This window comes from Schistocerca americana, chromosome 3, assembly GCF_021461395.2.
Source record: "Schistocerca americana isolate TAMUIC-IGC-003095 chromosome 3, iqSchAmer2.1, whole genome shotgun sequence".
In the NCBI taxonomy this organism is placed as follows: Eukaryota; Metazoa; Arthropoda; class Insecta; order Orthoptera; family Acrididae; genus Schistocerca; species Schistocerca americana.
Genome location: NC_060121.1, coordinates 771,917,371 through 771,934,638, shown reverse-complemented (window position 1 = coordinate 771,934,638; position 17,268 = coordinate 771,917,371). Strand labels below are relative to the sequence as shown.

At 42.4% G+C, this 17,268-nt stretch overlaps 1 protein-coding gene across 4 annotated transcripts in view; it reads right to left on the bottom strand.

Annotated features, from left to right (window-relative positions):
- The window catches only part of LOC124605708, a 48,282-nt gene extending 31,297 nt beyond the window's left edge, over nucleotides 1-16,985 (bottom strand). The window contains exons 1-2 of one of the 4 annotated variants that reach the window (XM_047137578.1): nucleotides 16,895-16,985; nucleotides 1,874-2,537 (exon numbers count right to left, since the gene is read on the bottom strand). In XM_047137578.1, coding sequence (XP_046993534.1) covers nucleotides 1,874-2,524 — 651 coding nt within the window. In that variant the 5' untranslated portion in view covers nucleotides 2,525-2,537; nucleotides 16,895-16,985. Of the gene's footprint in view, nucleotides 1-1,873; nucleotides 2,538-15,256; nucleotides 15,276-16,086; nucleotides 16,315-16,618; nucleotides 16,729-16,894 lie in introns of those variants that run through there. The other 3 variants (XM_047137579.1, XM_047137577.1, XM_047137580.1) reach the window with 3 other exon arrangements.
- Between the last annotated feature and the right edge of the window lie 283 nt (nucleotides 16,986-17,268).

Genomic DNA, 17,268 nt, shown 5'->3' with positions numbered 1-17,268 from the left:
GTGACCTCACTTGGATGGCCAGAGCACACTTCACCTTTGGTGCTCGTACAAAAGTAAACAGTCTTTCACAATAGTGTCGAGTTCGCGTGAAATTTATCCAATTCTGTCGATATGTGCAGCAGTCCAAGCCTTCAATTCTGTTTTCTCCATTTTCTATCACTGTCAACACTGACCAGTTCATATAGCTGTCAATGAACTGTATATTGTACAAGAGCTAACCAACCATGAAACCGCGACAAAAATTTTCCATCATTTCACGAAAACTTACCAGACTTCTCTAATCACACTCTTACTTTTGTGAGTGTCTGGGCAAGTGCGAAATGCCTGATAAATTCTCTATTACCAATGGTCTCAAACAACAATGTGTCCTCATGCCAACACTGTTTGCCCCATGCCTCAGTCGTGTTTTATGAGACACCATCTGAACAATGAAGGTGTAGAAAAATACAGAATTGGTAAGGGACTATTTAATCAGTCTGGATTCCATTCTAGAATGTTCACAAATCTCACCCAGGTAACTGAACTGCAGTATGCAGATGATAATGCTTCTCCTTGTTATACATCAACAAAGCTGCAGCCATCTACATTGTTTCAGTGGTGCACATAAACAGTTTGGCCTGATCAATAGCCAAAGAACAAAGGCCCTCACAGAACTAGCCCTTGAAATTGCCTTTCCCAATTTCAATATCTATTTCCAGCACACATTTGGAACAATTAGAGCACTTCCTCTCCCTAGGATGTGCATTATCAACTAACTGATCATTGGAAAAGGATGTGGAGAAAATCATGCTTGATGCCCGCACTGCTTTTGGATGTGACACACACACACACACACACACACACACACACACACACAGTCTTCCTCAACAAAGAGATCCGACACTGCACCAACCTGATGGTGTCTGAGCAGCACTTGTTTCTACCTTGCTCTATGGTTGCAATAAATGGATGCTACAGCAATGTGATTTTAAAAAACTAACAGTTCAACACAAGCTTAGATACCCTATGAAGATAAAAATGGAACACGTTTATACATGTGTCCCTGAAGTGGCGATTAGTAACACTATGAAACTCACCATCACTGGTCACCAACTCAGATGGATTGGTTATCTCTAGACCACCTTGCCAAATTTTGTGGAAGTGCACACATGCAGAAAGCCCCATAATACTGCTCTGAATAAGGATTAATTCAAGAAGAACCTTAAGAGCCTAAATATTGATCTGTGTAACTGGTGCACCATAACAGATCATACTAGCAGGCACATAACTATTTCCACTACTGTTTTAGATTTTGAGCAGGAACTTCAAAAAAATGAAAGCTGTCAGTGATGTACACTTTACCAATCCCAGCCACACAATCCACACACTATGTGTAATCTGTCACCATACATTTTATGCAAGGAGCAGTGTGCAAAGCCATCAAAGGCATCTTCACACTTTAACTGCAATGCAATAAAGGAAATACAGTAGAAAAATGGAAACTGGTATGATTATCAAGCAATGATTGGCAGTAGCCCACTGAAATTTAATACTTACAGGTAAATACCCAACAGCAATTCTGTCTCACATTTTTATGATTAAATTTAGATTATTGTCCAAAGACTAATACACTAAAGAGGGAGAAAATCCAAAAAAACTGTAGAAAGGAACAAACCTTTAAATGTGTCTCTGAAATTTAATGATGTCTAACTATTTGTAGTTAAATGACACTTTATAATTTAACATTTACTCAGTTGGACACTACAGACAACTGCTGCCAGATTCTTTGGTAAATCAAAAATAAAATAATGACGTCTAAACATCAACATGTCTTGAGTAATTGTGAGCTGACAATCAGATCATTTATGAAAGCACTGGCCAACAACCATCTTACCTCACTGTCTAGTACTGCCATTGACGACACAGAGACAATTTTTGGTGTGGGCCAAAGCCGGGAACTAGATGAAGCATCAGGTGTTCCTTCTCGACTAGATATGTCATCTGCACTGTTCACAAACCCGTCTTCCTCATAATTTCCCTTCTTTACACTGCTTGTGGACGAGACTGCTGCTCTGGGTGGGCAGCTAGAAGGCCTCTGACGTGAAGGTTCCTCAATATCCACATGGAAACCTAATTCAGGCTGTGAGTGATCAGGAGGTTTGCCTGATGAAAGAGCTCTTGCTTTCAGTCTCTCACTTTTGTTGGTTTTGTGTGTGCCCATAACTGGCACTTCTTGTTCATCAGAGTTAGATGCTGTACTTCCTTTCCGTTTTGGACGAGAAGCTGCGACAGGACTTGAGCCACTGGAGACAACATTTTCTTGCACACTTTGCGTTTTCAGAAAATCTATGCTGATTTTACGCCTTGGTGGTAGTGGAAGAACCTTTGTGACGGGTGTGGCTGCTTGTGTAACTTGTTTCTTGGGTTTTGACAAATGGTATTTGCTCAGGGATGTCAGATTCAAACGCTCCAGCACAACCTTTGGTTGATATTTTGGGGAATGGTAAATGCTTCTAAGTGTTGGCTTCAGTTTTTTTCGCCGCATTTTCAAAGGCAACCTGAAAAAAATTGTAAACTTACACGTCATTCTATAAAACACAAAACTAATACATTTCAGACTACTTTCATACTAAAATTTAACCTAACTTTACCACTTCATGTTTAGTGTAAGTGGGGAGCGATGTGGTCTGCAGCAAGGTGGTTTTATATGCACTTCTTGGTGATGTAAATGCCTGGGCATTTATAAGCTGGGGTAAATACTCAGGTTAAATTCTGGATGAATGGCCAAAATTCATAAATGCACAGCATTTTACATATTTTACAGATTAATTGATATACGGAGCTTAAAAATTTTTTTAAATTGATATTCTGTATTGGAAAAAGTGTTTTGCAACCTGCTTCTGTAGCGGTTGGGTAACAAAGTTGAAGCTACTCGAGAGCTAGGGAAGAGTTATTGGGTGAAATAAATTGGACTATGCATTTTTAATGAGGGCAATTCTTAGGGCAGTACATAATAAACAAGAAAACAAAACCAAAGTTTAAAAGTAATTCTTGAAATATTCATTACATTAAGTAGGTAGCCTGTAAGTAGTATTTTTGCTTATTCTATACTACTGAAACAATCAGAGTAAAGAATGTTTATCCATAACAATTTTAATTAAAGATGTGTCATGCACCGATACCGTTTCCATGAGTCCAAGAATCACCGATTCTGTAGGAATCTGCTAGTATCGGAATCTAGCACAAAATTAGATGATGAAAGGAGCAGAACAAAACATATGGCCTGTCTGAAATGTCAGTAAAACTGACAAAGCATTTTTTTAATCATTGATAACAGTTTAACATTTAAGGTTACATTTATTATTAAGAAACACGTGCCAACTGTTTTAATACCTTCAGTAATAATTCTGTTATCAAGGAAAAGCCCACCACCGAGAAACACACTAAAAAAACCCAGTCTACAATCATAGGCCAAAAGCCAGACTCAGCACAAGAAAATGACAAACGCTTATATTAAATGATAAAAGCCCCCTGCCCGAATAAAACACAAAACTAAGCCTGCCATGGCAGGGTCATCTGTTAAAAGGGCAGGGAGCGTATCTGGCAGTGGTGCAAACGTCTGCCTGAGCACAGCTAAAAGGGGACAGGCCAACAAAATGTGGACCACCGTCAAAGTGGATCCGCAGCAACAGAGGTGGGTCCTCACGGCGCAATAAGTGGCTGTGCGTCATCCGGGTGTGTCCAATGCGCAGCCGGCAGAGGACAACAGACTTCTTGCGAGAGACCCACAAGGAGGAACACCACGCACTGGTAGCCTCCTTGATGGCCCAAAGTTAGTTTGGTGAAGGCGGGGTGCTTCATTCTTCACCCCAGGTGCGAAGTACATTCTGCTGCAAAACTGCCCTGAGGTCACTCTCCAAAAGCCCAATCAATAATGCTGGTGCACCGACAGCCTGTTTGGCCAGCATGTCAACATGTTAATTGCCCGGGGTGCCGACATGACCAGGGGTCCACACAAAGACCACAGAGCGGCTGCAACGGGCAAGAGTATGGAGGAACTCCTGGATAGCCATCACCAGATGAGAGCAAGGGAAACACTGGTCGATAGCTTGTAAACCGCTCAGGTTGTCACTACAGATAACTAAGGACTCACCTTAACAGGAGTGGTTATATTCTAGTGCACGAGATGGCGACCAGCTCAGCAGTGAAAACACTGCAGCCAGCCGGCAATGAGTGTTTGTAATGGTCCCCTAGAGTGAGAGCATAACTGACACGACCAGCAACCAACGAACCGTCAGTGTAGACAACGCCAGAGCCCTGATACGTGGCAAGGATGGAAAGAAAGTGGCGGCAGAAGGCCTCAGGAGGGACAGAGTCCTTCGGGCCCTGTGCCAATTCGAGCTGAAGGCATGGGCGGGACACACACCATGGGGGTGTACGCAGAGGGGCCCGGAAAAGAGGAGAGAAGCTCCCCGATGCGAACTGCAATTGTATAACCCAACCGGGGCCGATGTTCTGTATGACGGACGACAGACTGAGGGAACAGGAGATGATAACTGGGGTGCCCAGGCAAGCTACAAACATGTGTAGCATAAGCGGCCAGTAAATGTTGGCGCTGTAACCACAGTGGAGGGATACCTGCCTCCACACGTATGCTGTTCACAGGGCTGGTCCGGAAAGCTACAGTGCCAAGTTGGATCCCACTGTGAAGGATGGGGTCTAACACCCGCAACGCAGAAGGGGATGCTGAACCATAAGCCAGGCTCCCATAATCCACACGGGACTGAATTAACCCCTGGTAGAGCCGTAAGAGGGTAGACCAATCTGCTCCCCAGCTGGTGTGGCTCAAGCAACACAGAGCATTAAGATGCCGTCAACACATCTGTTTAAGCTGCCAGATATGAAGGAGCCAAGTCAACCGGGCATCAAGAACCATACCCAAAAACCGATGTGTCTCCACAACAGTAAGAGGTTAGCCGTCAAGATAAAGCCGTGGCTCACGATGAACAGTGCGTCGCCGGCAGAAATGCCTAACGCAGGTCTTGGCAGCCGAAAACGGGAAGCTATGCGCTACAGCCCAAGACTGTGCCTTGCGGATAGTGCCCTGCAGCTGACGTTCAGCAGCTGCAATGCCAATGGAGCTATAGTAGGGGCAGAAGTCGTCAGCATACAAGGAAGCTGAGACAGACGTTCCCACCGCCGCAGCGAGCCCATTAACTGCAATTAAAAACAGGCAGACACTTAAGACAGATCCCTGCGGTACCCCATTCTCCTGAACTCGGGAGGGAACTGTGGGAGGCCATAACTTGCACGCAGAAGATACGATGTGACAGAAAATTTCTTATGAAAATCGGCAGCAGACCCCAAAGACCACCAACCATGAAGCGTAGAGAGGATGTGATGTCGCCATGTCGTATCGTATGCTTTCTGCATGTCAAAAAAGACAGCGACGAGGTGCTGACAGCGGGCAAAGGCCGTATGGATGGCAGACTCCAGGCTCACCAGATTATCGGCAGCAGAGCGGCCCTTATGGAACCTACCCCGAGACGGAGCCAGAAGGCCCCGAGACTCGAGTACCCAACTCAACTGCCGGCTCACCATGTGTTCGAGCAACTTATAAAGAATGTTGGTGAGGCTAATGGGGCAATAGCTGTCCACCTCCAGTGGGTTCTTGCCAGGTTTCAAAATGGGTATTACGATGCTTCGCCGCCATTGCGAAGGGAACTCACTCTCGACCCAGATACGATTGTAAAGGTCTAGGAGGTGTCGCTGGCAGTCCGCCATGAGGTGCTTGAGCATCTGACAGTGGATGCGATCTGGCCTGGGAGCCGTATCAGGACAAGTGGCTAGGGCACTTTGGAATTCCCACTCACTGAACGTAACATTGTAGGATTCAGGGTGGCGCTTGTGAAAGGAAAGGCTCCGACGTTCTAACCACTCTTTCAGGGGGCGGAAGGCCAGTGGGTAATGTGGTGTCACCGCCAGACACCACACTTGCTAGGTAGCTTAAATCGGCCGCGGTCCATTTAGTACATGTCGGACCCGCGTGTCGCCACTGTGTGATCGCAGACCTAGCGCCACCACAAGGCAGGTCTCGAGATACGATATAGCACTCGCCCCAGTTGTACGGACGACATTGCTAGCGACAATACGGACGAAGCCTTCCTCTCATTTGCCGAGAGACAGTTAGAATAGCCTTCTGCTAAGTCCATGGCTACGACCTAGCAAGGCGCCATTAGCCTTACCTACTTTGAGAGTTATCGTATAAATGTCTCAAGAAGAACGTTGTAAACCAACAAAGATTAAAAGTTAAGTATAAAGCAGCTACGTACTTTTCTTGCTACCATTCCATAGTTATCCTGTTCCAGACTTGACGCCAGTCGGCTTGTGTGTACGCGTGCCTTTCGGCTCCCATCTCAGTGTGGCGTAACTAGCTTGTTACGCCACAACAGGTAATTTGCAGAAGCGGAACTCAGAGCAAAATGCTCTGCTAAGCAGTTTGCAAGTATGTCGGAGTCAGTAAAAACTGCTCCATTCAGTGAGAGCGCAGGGACCCAGAAGAACAGGGAATGGCAGATTCTGCGGCAGTAACAATGCCGGTGGTGACCGAGTGAAACACCGCATCAAGGGCATCTTTCGAAAGAGGCTCAATAGTAGCAATGGAGGAGAACAAGTCTCAGTCAGCCCTATTCATAGCCCATCTGCAAGGGTGCCCAGAAGAGTGATGCTGTGGCAGTGACAGAAAGATCGGAAAGTGGTCACTACCACACAAGTCGTCATGCACACTCCATTGGACAGACGGTAAACGGCTGGGGCTGTAGATCGAAAGGTCGATGGCTGATTACGTGCCATGTGCCACACTGAAATGTGTGAAGGCACCATCATTTAAAAGGAAAAGTCGAGCTGTGCCAATACATGCTCAACGGTGCTGCCTTGGCCTGTTGCCACTGTTCCACCCCACAGAGGGTTATGGGCGTTGAAGTCGCCCAGTAACAGAAAAGGTGGCGGCAATTGGGCTATCAGCGCAGCCAGGACATGCTGCGGGACATCATCTGGTAGATGATACAGGCTGCAGACAGTAACAGCCTGTGTAGTCCACACCCGAACAGCGACAGCCTCTAAAGGTGTTTGCAGAGGGACAGACTCTGCTGTGAAGGGAGTGAAGGACATAGATGCAGACGCCACCAGAGACCCTTTCATAAGCTGCCCAGTTCCTATAATAACCCAGAGAGCCACGGAGTGCAGGAGTGTGCATTGCTGGAAACAAAGTTTCTTGAAGAGCAATGCAGAGGAACGGGTGAAGGCTGAGAAGTTGTTGGAGCTCAGCAAGATGGTGGAAAAAACTGCTGCAGTTCCACTGGAGGATGACATTAGCCATGGCCAAGAAAGGAGTGAAGGGACTGGGGAGGCAGATTACGCCGCCACCAATTGAGCACCTGTGCAAGTGCTATCCATTGCGTCGGAGGAACCGGTGAGATCCAGGTCCTCAGTGGACACCAGGATCTCCACCTCATCCTCAGATGCAGAGCTTGAAGGTTGCAGTGGGGTGGGTGCCACTGCAAGTTCCTTGGTCTTAGATGTCTTTTTTCTTGGACTTATGCCTATTTTAGCACGTAAATAATAAGCCTGACTATATCATGGTAAATCACTAGAAGATTCTCTCTTTTTTTTTAGCTTTACCCAATCTTAACTAATGGGCCCAACTCTTATTTGATTTGAACCAAGTGTTCATGGAACAAATGAAACTGCTCTGTTCACCAAAGCACATAAAACACTTATTTATGGAAGACACTGTGGAACATTAGCAATTACTGTTGTAATTGTTTGAGAGTATTATGTCATAGGCTATGAAGTGACAGCAAATAAAAGTGCAGCACTTTGTCATGCTGTATTCCCATGCAGGTATCCTTCGTAACTTCATCTGCAGCCAAATTTGTTTTAACTCCAATGCACCCAACAGAATTACTACTTGCTCACCATTCTATGGTGGTGGAGAACTAAGATCACGTACTGAATAACTTTGAAAGCACTTGAGGAGACAGAATGGATGAGGAATATTGTAGCATGCTTACATCTCATCAGCTTCAGTGTCTAATATCGTATACTGTTCCACAGCATAAACTATAAATCCATTTGCTAAGTGAATCCTAGAAAAGTACTGTATTTCTGATGCACACAAAAGAGCTCACCTGTCTGGATCAATATCTAATCATCACTAGGGGGTCAACCAAAGCGTTCGATTCCACCCGTCTGCTTTGACCCGTGACGTACGGCTGTTGTGTGTGACGTCACGACGGCGCGGAGTTTAGTTTGTGAGAGAGGCGTTTTTGTAGGCGTCGTTTTGATGTGATCGGTGGTGCTCTCTGGTGGTGTGTTTATGTGTTGTGTGTTAGGTGATGTTTTTGTTTAGTTTGTGTGTGTGGCATGTTTATTGGTGGTGTATTGTTGCGGTCAGTGGTTCTACCTGGTGGTGTGTTTATGGGTAGTGTGTTATGGGGCATATGGGTTTCACTTGCGTGCTAGCATTGCGCGTGTGTGGTATCGGTGGTGACTGTGCTTTCAGCAGAATATTTTTCAGTGAGTTAATGATTTTGGTTTTGGTTGTCAGTGATTATGGGAACAGTGCGTTGTCTCTAATAGTATTTCTTCAGCTATTTGGCCTGTTGGCTGAAGTTGTGAAGTGTTCAGTGTGTTGTCAAGAAATGAGGCTTACTAAAGTTCCGGCGTCTCTAACCAGGTACGGCTATATGTGGAGGTGTCTCAAGGATAATAGGTCAAGGGAAGTGTTCGATTGCAATTTTGATTTTCTAGGGTTTTTTTTGTGGTAGGATTAAGTGTGGTGATGGGTGAAAGTTTTGAGATTCATAGTGTGGTATCAGTTGTTTCTATTGACATATATACGTCAAGGGAAGTGATCGATTCCAGTGGATTTTGTGTATAGTGGAATTTGGGAAGGTTGTGGTGTCTTGTTTTTTGTCATTTGGTGTAGTGGCCTGTGTTTATATTTAGTTTGTCCCCACCCAAAAAACCCCGAGTTCCCACTCTTGTCCTGTTAGTTTGATTAGGTTTTTTGTGGAAGGTGTGTGTGTGTGTGTGTGTGTGTGTGTGTGTGTGTGTGTGTGTGTGTTTTTCGTTCTTAGGTGTATTTTTGTGTTTGTTGTCTTTTTTAACTAAAGACATCATAGGCACTGGTCATTTCCACCATATTTGTCATGTCATGGGTCAAAGCAGACGGGTGAAATCAAATGCTTCCATATTTCCCATCAGGGTATTCCTTTAAAATCTTAAAACATTGACGTAAAAACACTCTGAAGCTCATTACTTTCGGTATCCCAATAAATTTACAATAAACCAAACACTTTTTGCAACCAGCTGGAGAAAAAAGGAAAGAAAAAAGCCCTATCTGTATCAAACAGAACAAAGTGCTCTGAAGAAACCGTCAATGCTTATGAAAGATTTATGAAATATTTTATTAATACATGGGTAAAGCTCTTTATGGTTCTGATAACAATTGAGAGCTACATGCACAGCATTCAGTCTACAGTCACAGTTGGCTCACAACCCTCAATTCTACTGCTATAAACCTTTGCATCGAATAGGCTCTATTTCCAGATGTTATGCCATTTTCATCATTTCAATTCTAATTTTTGCTATTTACAAATTACACGGAAAATGACCTTCCTCCAGGCAATTACAGAGCCAAATTTTTTGTCTGCTGGGTTGCTTAGCATATTGCTACATTCATTTATTCAATTACATATCTGTTTTAATGAAAGTTTCGTTTACAAATCACTTGCTGACAGAACATGAAACCAAACAACAAAAAATGGAATTGAGAAATACCTGGATAAACATGACATCTATGATCATGGTTCTCCCAACATACCACCTCCAATAGGACCACACCTACTAAACTACTGTGGTGTTCAAAACACTCTTCAGATTGACAACTGCTTTACTTAATACAAAGAATAGACTGTCACAGACTCACAAGAAAATTAATTATTTTGCAAAATTGAAAACAGCTAACCTGCAGATAAAGAAAAACACAAAGGATACGGAAAAATGCAAAATTACCCAAGAGGAAATCCAACTTCTTCAATTTTGATTGAAGAAAGAAGGGAATAGGTGTGGAGGACAATGAAAGTAAGAAAAACTGACAATAGTCAGTAACTGCCCGTACAAATAAAGTAACAAAGTATAGGATTTCACTACAGTCAGCAAGTCTTCATGATGGGCATACAAATGGAAATTTCAGTGACAGCCAATAGTTGAAACTAACAAGGCATATGCATGAAATGATTTGGTTAACACAAGGGAAATCCACATCAGGATTACTGAGCTAGGTAAACAAACCAGAGTTTAAACATCTTCTTAAGAAAATTTTTTGCACTACCAAAGGAATTTAATGGCTTTCCCTTATAAATAAAGCATGTCCAACATATCTACAGGGTGTTACAAAAAGGTACGGCCAAACTTTCAGGAAACTTTCCTCACACACAAAGAAAAGATGTTATGTGGACATGTGTCCGGAAACGCTTAATTTCCACGTTAGAGCTCATTTTAGTTTCGTCAGTATGTACTGTACTTCCTCCATTCACCGCCAGTTGGCCCAATTGAAGGAAGGTAATGTTGACTTCGGTGCTTGTGTTGACATGTGACTCATTGCTCTACAGTACTAGCATCAAGCACATCAGTACCTAGCATCAACAGGTTAGTGTTCATCACAAACGTGGTTTTGCAGTCAGTGCAATGTTTACAAATGCGGAGTTGGCAGACGCCCATTTGATGTATGGATTAGCACGGGGCAATAGCCGTGGCGCGGTACGTTTGTATCAAGACAGATTTCCAGAACGAAGGTGTCCCGACAGGAAGACATTCGAAGCAATTGATCGGCATCTTAGGGAGCATGGAACATTCCAGCCTATGACTCGCGACTGGGGAAGACCTAGAACGACGAGGACACCTGCAATGGACGAGGCAATTCTTCATGCATTTGACGATAACCCTAATGTCATCGCCAGAGAAGTTGCTGCTGTACAAGGTAACGTTGACCATGTCACTGTGTGGAGAGTGCTACGGGAGAACCAGTTGTTTCCGTATCATGCACAGCGTGTGCAGGCACTATCAGCAGCTGATTGGCCTCCACGGATACACTTCTGCGAATGATTCATCCAACAATGTGTCAATCCTCATTTCAGTGCGAATGTTCTCTTTACGGATGAGGCTTCATTCCAACGTGATCAAATTGTAAATTTTCACAATCAACATGTGTGGGCTGATGAGAATCCGCACGCAATTGTGCAATCATGTCATCAACACAGATTTTCTGTGAACGTTTGGGCAGGCATTGTTGTTGATGTCTTGATTGGGCCCCATGTTCTTCCACCTACGCTCAATGGAGCACATTATCACGATTTCATATGGGATACTCTACCTGTGCTGCTAGAACATGTGCCTTTACAAGTACGACACAACATGTGGTTCATGCACGATGGAGCTCCTGCACATTTCAGTCGAAGTGTTCGTACGGCCTCCCAACAACAGATTCGGTGACCGATGGATTGGTAGAGGCGGACCAATTCCATGGCCTCCATGCTCTCCTGTCCTCAACCCTCTTGACTTTCATTTAGGGGGGCATTTGAAAGCTCTTGTCTACGCAACCCCGGTACCAAGTGTAGAGACTCTTCGTGCTCGTATTGTGGATGGCTGTGATACAATACGCCATTCTCCAGGGCTGCATCAGCGCATCAGTGATTCCATGCGACGGAGGGTGGATGCATGTATCCTCGATAACGGAGGACATTTTGAACATTTCCTGTAACGAAGTGTTTGAAGTCACGCTGGTACGTTCTGTTGCTGTGTGTTTCCATTCCATGTATATAACCTTCTTTGAGGATTCTTGAACCAAGTGTTAGCTATGATTAAGTTATGCTCTGTGTGTCTACCAGGCTGCTTTCCCCATTCCATATTCACCTACTATATTTCTTCTTTTTCCTACTACAGAATTCCAGTCATCCATGACTATTAAATTTTCGTCCCCCTTCACTATCTGAATAATTTCTTTTATCTCATCACACATTTCATCAATCTCTTTGTCATCTGCGGAGCTAGTTGTCATATAAACTTGTAATACTGTGGTAGACATGGGCTTCGTGTCTACCTTGGCACAATAACGCGTTCACTATGCTGTTTGTAGTAGCTTAGATGCATTCCTATTTTTTATTCATTATTAAACCTAATCCTGCATTACCCCTATTTGATTTTGTACTTATAACCCTGTATTCACATGACCAGAACTCTTGTTCCTCTTGCCACCAAACTTAACTAATTCCCACTATATCTAACTTTAACCTATCTATTTCCCTTTTTAAATTTTCTAATCTACCTGTCCGATTAAGGTGTCTGACATTCCACGCTCCGATCCGTAGAATGCCAGTTTTCTTTCTCCTGATAACGACGTCCTCTTGAGTAGTCCCCACCCAGAGATCCGAATGGGGGACTATTTTACCTCCAGAATATTTTACCCAAGAAGAAGCCATACTCATTTAACCATACATTAAAGCTGCATGCCCTCGGGAAAAATTACGGCTGTAGTTTCCCCTTGCTTTCAGCCGTTCGTAGTACCAGCACAGCAAGGCCGTTTTGGTTAGTGTTACAAGGCCAGATCAGTCAATCATCCGGACTGTTGCCCCTCTTCAGGAACCACATGTTTGGCTTCTCAACAGATACTCCTCTGTTGTAGTTGCACCTACGGTACAATTATCAGTATCACTGAGGCACGCAAGCCTCCCCACCAACGGCAAGGTCCATGGTTCATGGGGGGGAGGGGATGGAGATACATATAAATGTATTTTTGAACAGTTTGAATTAATGATTAACAGATTTTTAAGAGTAAAATAAAGGTTGTTTATTTGTGGAGATTTAAATATTGAAATGGGAGATTCAAAACAACAAGACTACAGAACATTTTTGAATATTTTAAGATGTTTAAACTTACACTTCACAAACAAGTGTCCTACTGATAATGATGCATGTTTACACGAAATTATTGTTAATTTGCACAGAGGAAAGTGTGTGGCTGACACAGTATTTGCAGATCACATTCCATTGTTTTTAACACTTTATCATACACAACTAACTTTTCAAATGAATTTAGTGTGGCATGGCTAAAAGGTCAAAGAGAGAAGCACATTATGTTACTCATTGACAAGTTAAAGAAAACAAATTGGGAATCTGTATATGAGTGTCAAACAGGAAAAATTAGATTTTAAAATAATTTTGATGACTTTTTTAAAAAATGAACTGGCAGAAATTAGAGAAAATTGCTCATACTCTATTGAATATATGACAGTGAGGATAATCGAAGGGCTGCGCAGAGGATATGGTTTACAATGCTTTTGGGAGTAAAAAGTACTACAAAGTTAAGCTGATAAAAGCCAACAAAGTTGCATGTGAAAGTAACATAAAAGGTGCTCCAAATAAGTGTAAAGCAGCATGGTATGTCAAATTTTGCATGATCCACCCAGATTGAATGAACACTTTGTCACATCGGTCACAGAATTTGGAGCAAAATTAAGGCCACAGACACATCTGCAAGGGACCTTCCTGGTCCCCAACTGTCTGAAGGGCCTTTGTTTCATTGGGATTAAATCACACCTGATGTGGTCAGTAAAACTTTCTCGAAATTCCAAAAGTATGGTCCCCTGCGGATGTCTAATTATGTTGTCAATGAACAATTTGTAACGTGAACATTTTTCTCTATAAATTTTCACTAACATATTTCAGAGGATGGTAAGCAAATTTCCTTGATCAAGCAGTTGCTCAGGTACACTGCTTTGTAATTGGAGATCTGGATTAGCATGTGTGACTGTTTTTCATTTTGCCATTTGTTTTTCTTCTTATCGTATGTAGCTGGTGGATGTTTTGTAGACCCGAAAGTTTACAAGCTGGATGTGCAAGATAAGTGTCCTTTTAAGAGGAATTTGTCCCCATAAAATTGTTGGGCTGTGGGCAGGTGCTTGTCTGCAGTTAGTGAGGCTGGCCTTCTCATTTCCCCAGCCTGCTCTTCAGAAGCATTGTGGAACACATGTTCTGTCAAAAGAAACACGGAATTCCTCACAGAAGCCTTTTAGCCAAATAAGAGTTCTACACACTTATGGTTTAACTCAGTCGAAGTGTTCGTACACTTAACAACAGATTCGGTGACCGATGGATTGGTAGAGGCGGACCAATTCCATGGCCTTCACGCTCTCCTGTCCTCAACCCTCTTGACTTTCATTTATGGGGGCATTTGAAAGCTCTTGTCTACGCAACCCCGGTACCAAATGTAGAGACTCTCTGTGCTCGTATTGTGGACGGCTGTGATACAATACGCCATTCTCCAGGGCTGCATCAGCGCATCAGGGATTCCATACGACGGAGGGTGGATGCAAGTATCCTCGCTAACGGAGGACATTTTGAACATTTCCTGTAACAAAGTTTTTGAAGTCACACTGGTACGTTCTGTTGCTGTGTGTTTCCATTCCACGATTAATGTGATTTGAAGGGAAGTAATAAAATGAGCTCTAACATGGAAAGTACGCATTTCCAGACACATGTCCATATAACATATTTTCTTTCTTTGTGTGCGAGGAATGTTTGCTGAAAGTTTGGCCGTACCTTTTTGTAACACCCTGTATATCAAAAAAGTGTATTTACTTTTCCAATAACTTTACTGAATCACATGCCCCTATAACGAACTGAAACGGACCTCAAGCATTCCTGCAGTACATAGAAAAATTTGCAGGAGGAAAATTCTTCCAACTCAGTTTGTAAATCAGCAATGTTTCCTTAACAGCATTCAAGAATTGTGCAAGCCTATCGAAAATATATGTTGTTGGGTGCTCCATACCATTTCGAAAGTATCCAGCATTTGCTTGCAACATACAGATCACTTTTCTATAGGTGTTCATAGAAAAGATGCTGCTCTTCATTTTAAAGACGTTGTTGATATCAATGAAATACCGCAGGCAAGTAACATTAATTTAAGACTCCCCAAATTATTAGGCCTGAACCAAAAGCTACTTTAACTACACAAATTAACACAGTGTGTATTCTAGGTAGCTCACTTCTGGGCTGATAATTTCTGCCTGACGAAAGTATGCTCAAAATATTACCCTGTTACATGACAGGAAATATTAAACCTACAAATATAATCCATCTGCTCTGACTCGTAACAGCAAAACCACTTGTCAAATACAAATATTTGTCAAATTCATGTCATAACAAGACTTACCAGTTACTTTCATGCTGTCACATTTGCTGGCTTCACCAGCTCATTACCAAACTGTTCCCATTAAATTTAGACTAACCTGCATTACAGACCGGTAGGTCATCAAAAATAAAACTCCATATTCACAGTTGCCGGCTTTACTGACTCACAAGCTAACTATAACACATTTCAAATATTTTTCATGAAATTCATTACACTAGGCTGCATCAGAACAATTTGTTAATTTGCTACTAGTTTCAGTCACTGGCCATTTTCTATTCTCCTTAGTAAATTTCTCTCTAGTTTATTTTTTAGCTATATAATATCAATTTCCAATCGCTGCAAGGATAACAATACACAAGCATACTACATGGCACAACTAAAGGCATTCAGTGTGTAACTTAACTGGTACAAATGAGACAGTTCACTCACTTCAAGTATACTACTACTACTTTACTGCAATACCCCCGGCCCCTTCCCCTACCCTCAACTACCTGTAAGAGTCTACAAAGATTCTGCATAAACGAGTTAACAGAAATGGAATCCCTTGTACGTGCAATGTAGTAAGTATAAAGGAAATTCATTAAGTTTCGAACTTGCCTGTGCGACTGTACCTAATAGGTATCCGGCAAGAACTGTATATTTCTGGCGCACTTAATCTATAGAGCCGCAATTATTACGCTACCGGCATTTCACTACTTACTGCAAATCTCAGTATCTCTAACGAACAGTACATTATGTTTCCGGAACTCAATTCACCATTTAGAATGTTATCGTCATTAAGTTTTCAATCATAACATTGTATTAATTATCTGGAACTTAAGTATACGTTGATACAAAGCGTATTTACGGACTTTTGGTGAGTAGATGATTCCATGACGCACAAACAAGTTCAACCGACGATTCGCTGGCAGAAGAAGGAACCTTTAACTGTGACAGATTGGTAATGACAACCGATTTAGGTCCCAAGAGCAACACGGTACTTTCACAATGCTACCTAGTCGGTAACAAACGACTGGATGAAGTTGCTGACATGTGACGCTACATTGCACTTATTCAGACGTTCTTCCACTTTGGTTTTTCCCCAAAGACCATAACACAGTTTCGTCACACAGTCTACCATTGACAAATTTAAATAAGCACAACAAAATAGTCTCGATCGCCACCTGTGTCTATACGATGTTTCGCCTGCGTAATATTTTACTGCTGTTTCTTTATAACTGACTCGCTGAGAAATAATTTTATGTAGTTTACCACAACATTAATTTCCGAACCTCTAAGAAAATTATATTCTACAACCTGTTAAGAATTGTTTAATCTGCCTAAGCAATAATGACATCGAAATTCTGTCGTAATAAAACCCATTAACTGAATATTCATCTTTACCTGAGTGTGTACTTTCAAATACACACTAATAACATACCACCAACGCGTAGCCAGCACTTGACTTAATTTGTGCGTACTAATACTATTTTAAACATACAAGTACCCAAAGCAAGACGCAAGGGGTAATGCGCGGTTCCTTCAAGTGTCAACCACAAATTACCTATTCACGACGACAATAATGAAATTTTTTTCGAGCAATTAAGAATAATTAAACTAGCGAAACAAAGTAGTACACAATAACGCATAACATTGTAATTATAATAGTGCTCTACTCACTTATTACCCCTTGGCTTTCTACTTCTTCCGCTACTCGTCCGCCACTCTAACTTTGCAGTAGCGCCCAACTATTTTATTCCAAACATTATCAGTTGTATATTACACTTGCTGAAGATAAACCACTGCGTACCATGAAACATCTGATAAAAATGAAGCGCTTGAAGAAAGGAAAAAAAAAATAGCATAAAACTATACTGTAAAAAGAGTGAAGTATATATAATCATAATTTTAACATGGCCAACAATAAGAGGCATTTTACTGCAATATGGTACAACTTTAAGCAATATTAAGTAAGAGCCGTAGAGGGTACACTCACAATTCCTACAGTGTAGTTACAGGAACTTTTTACTTAGCATTTATTGGAAAACTCTCCC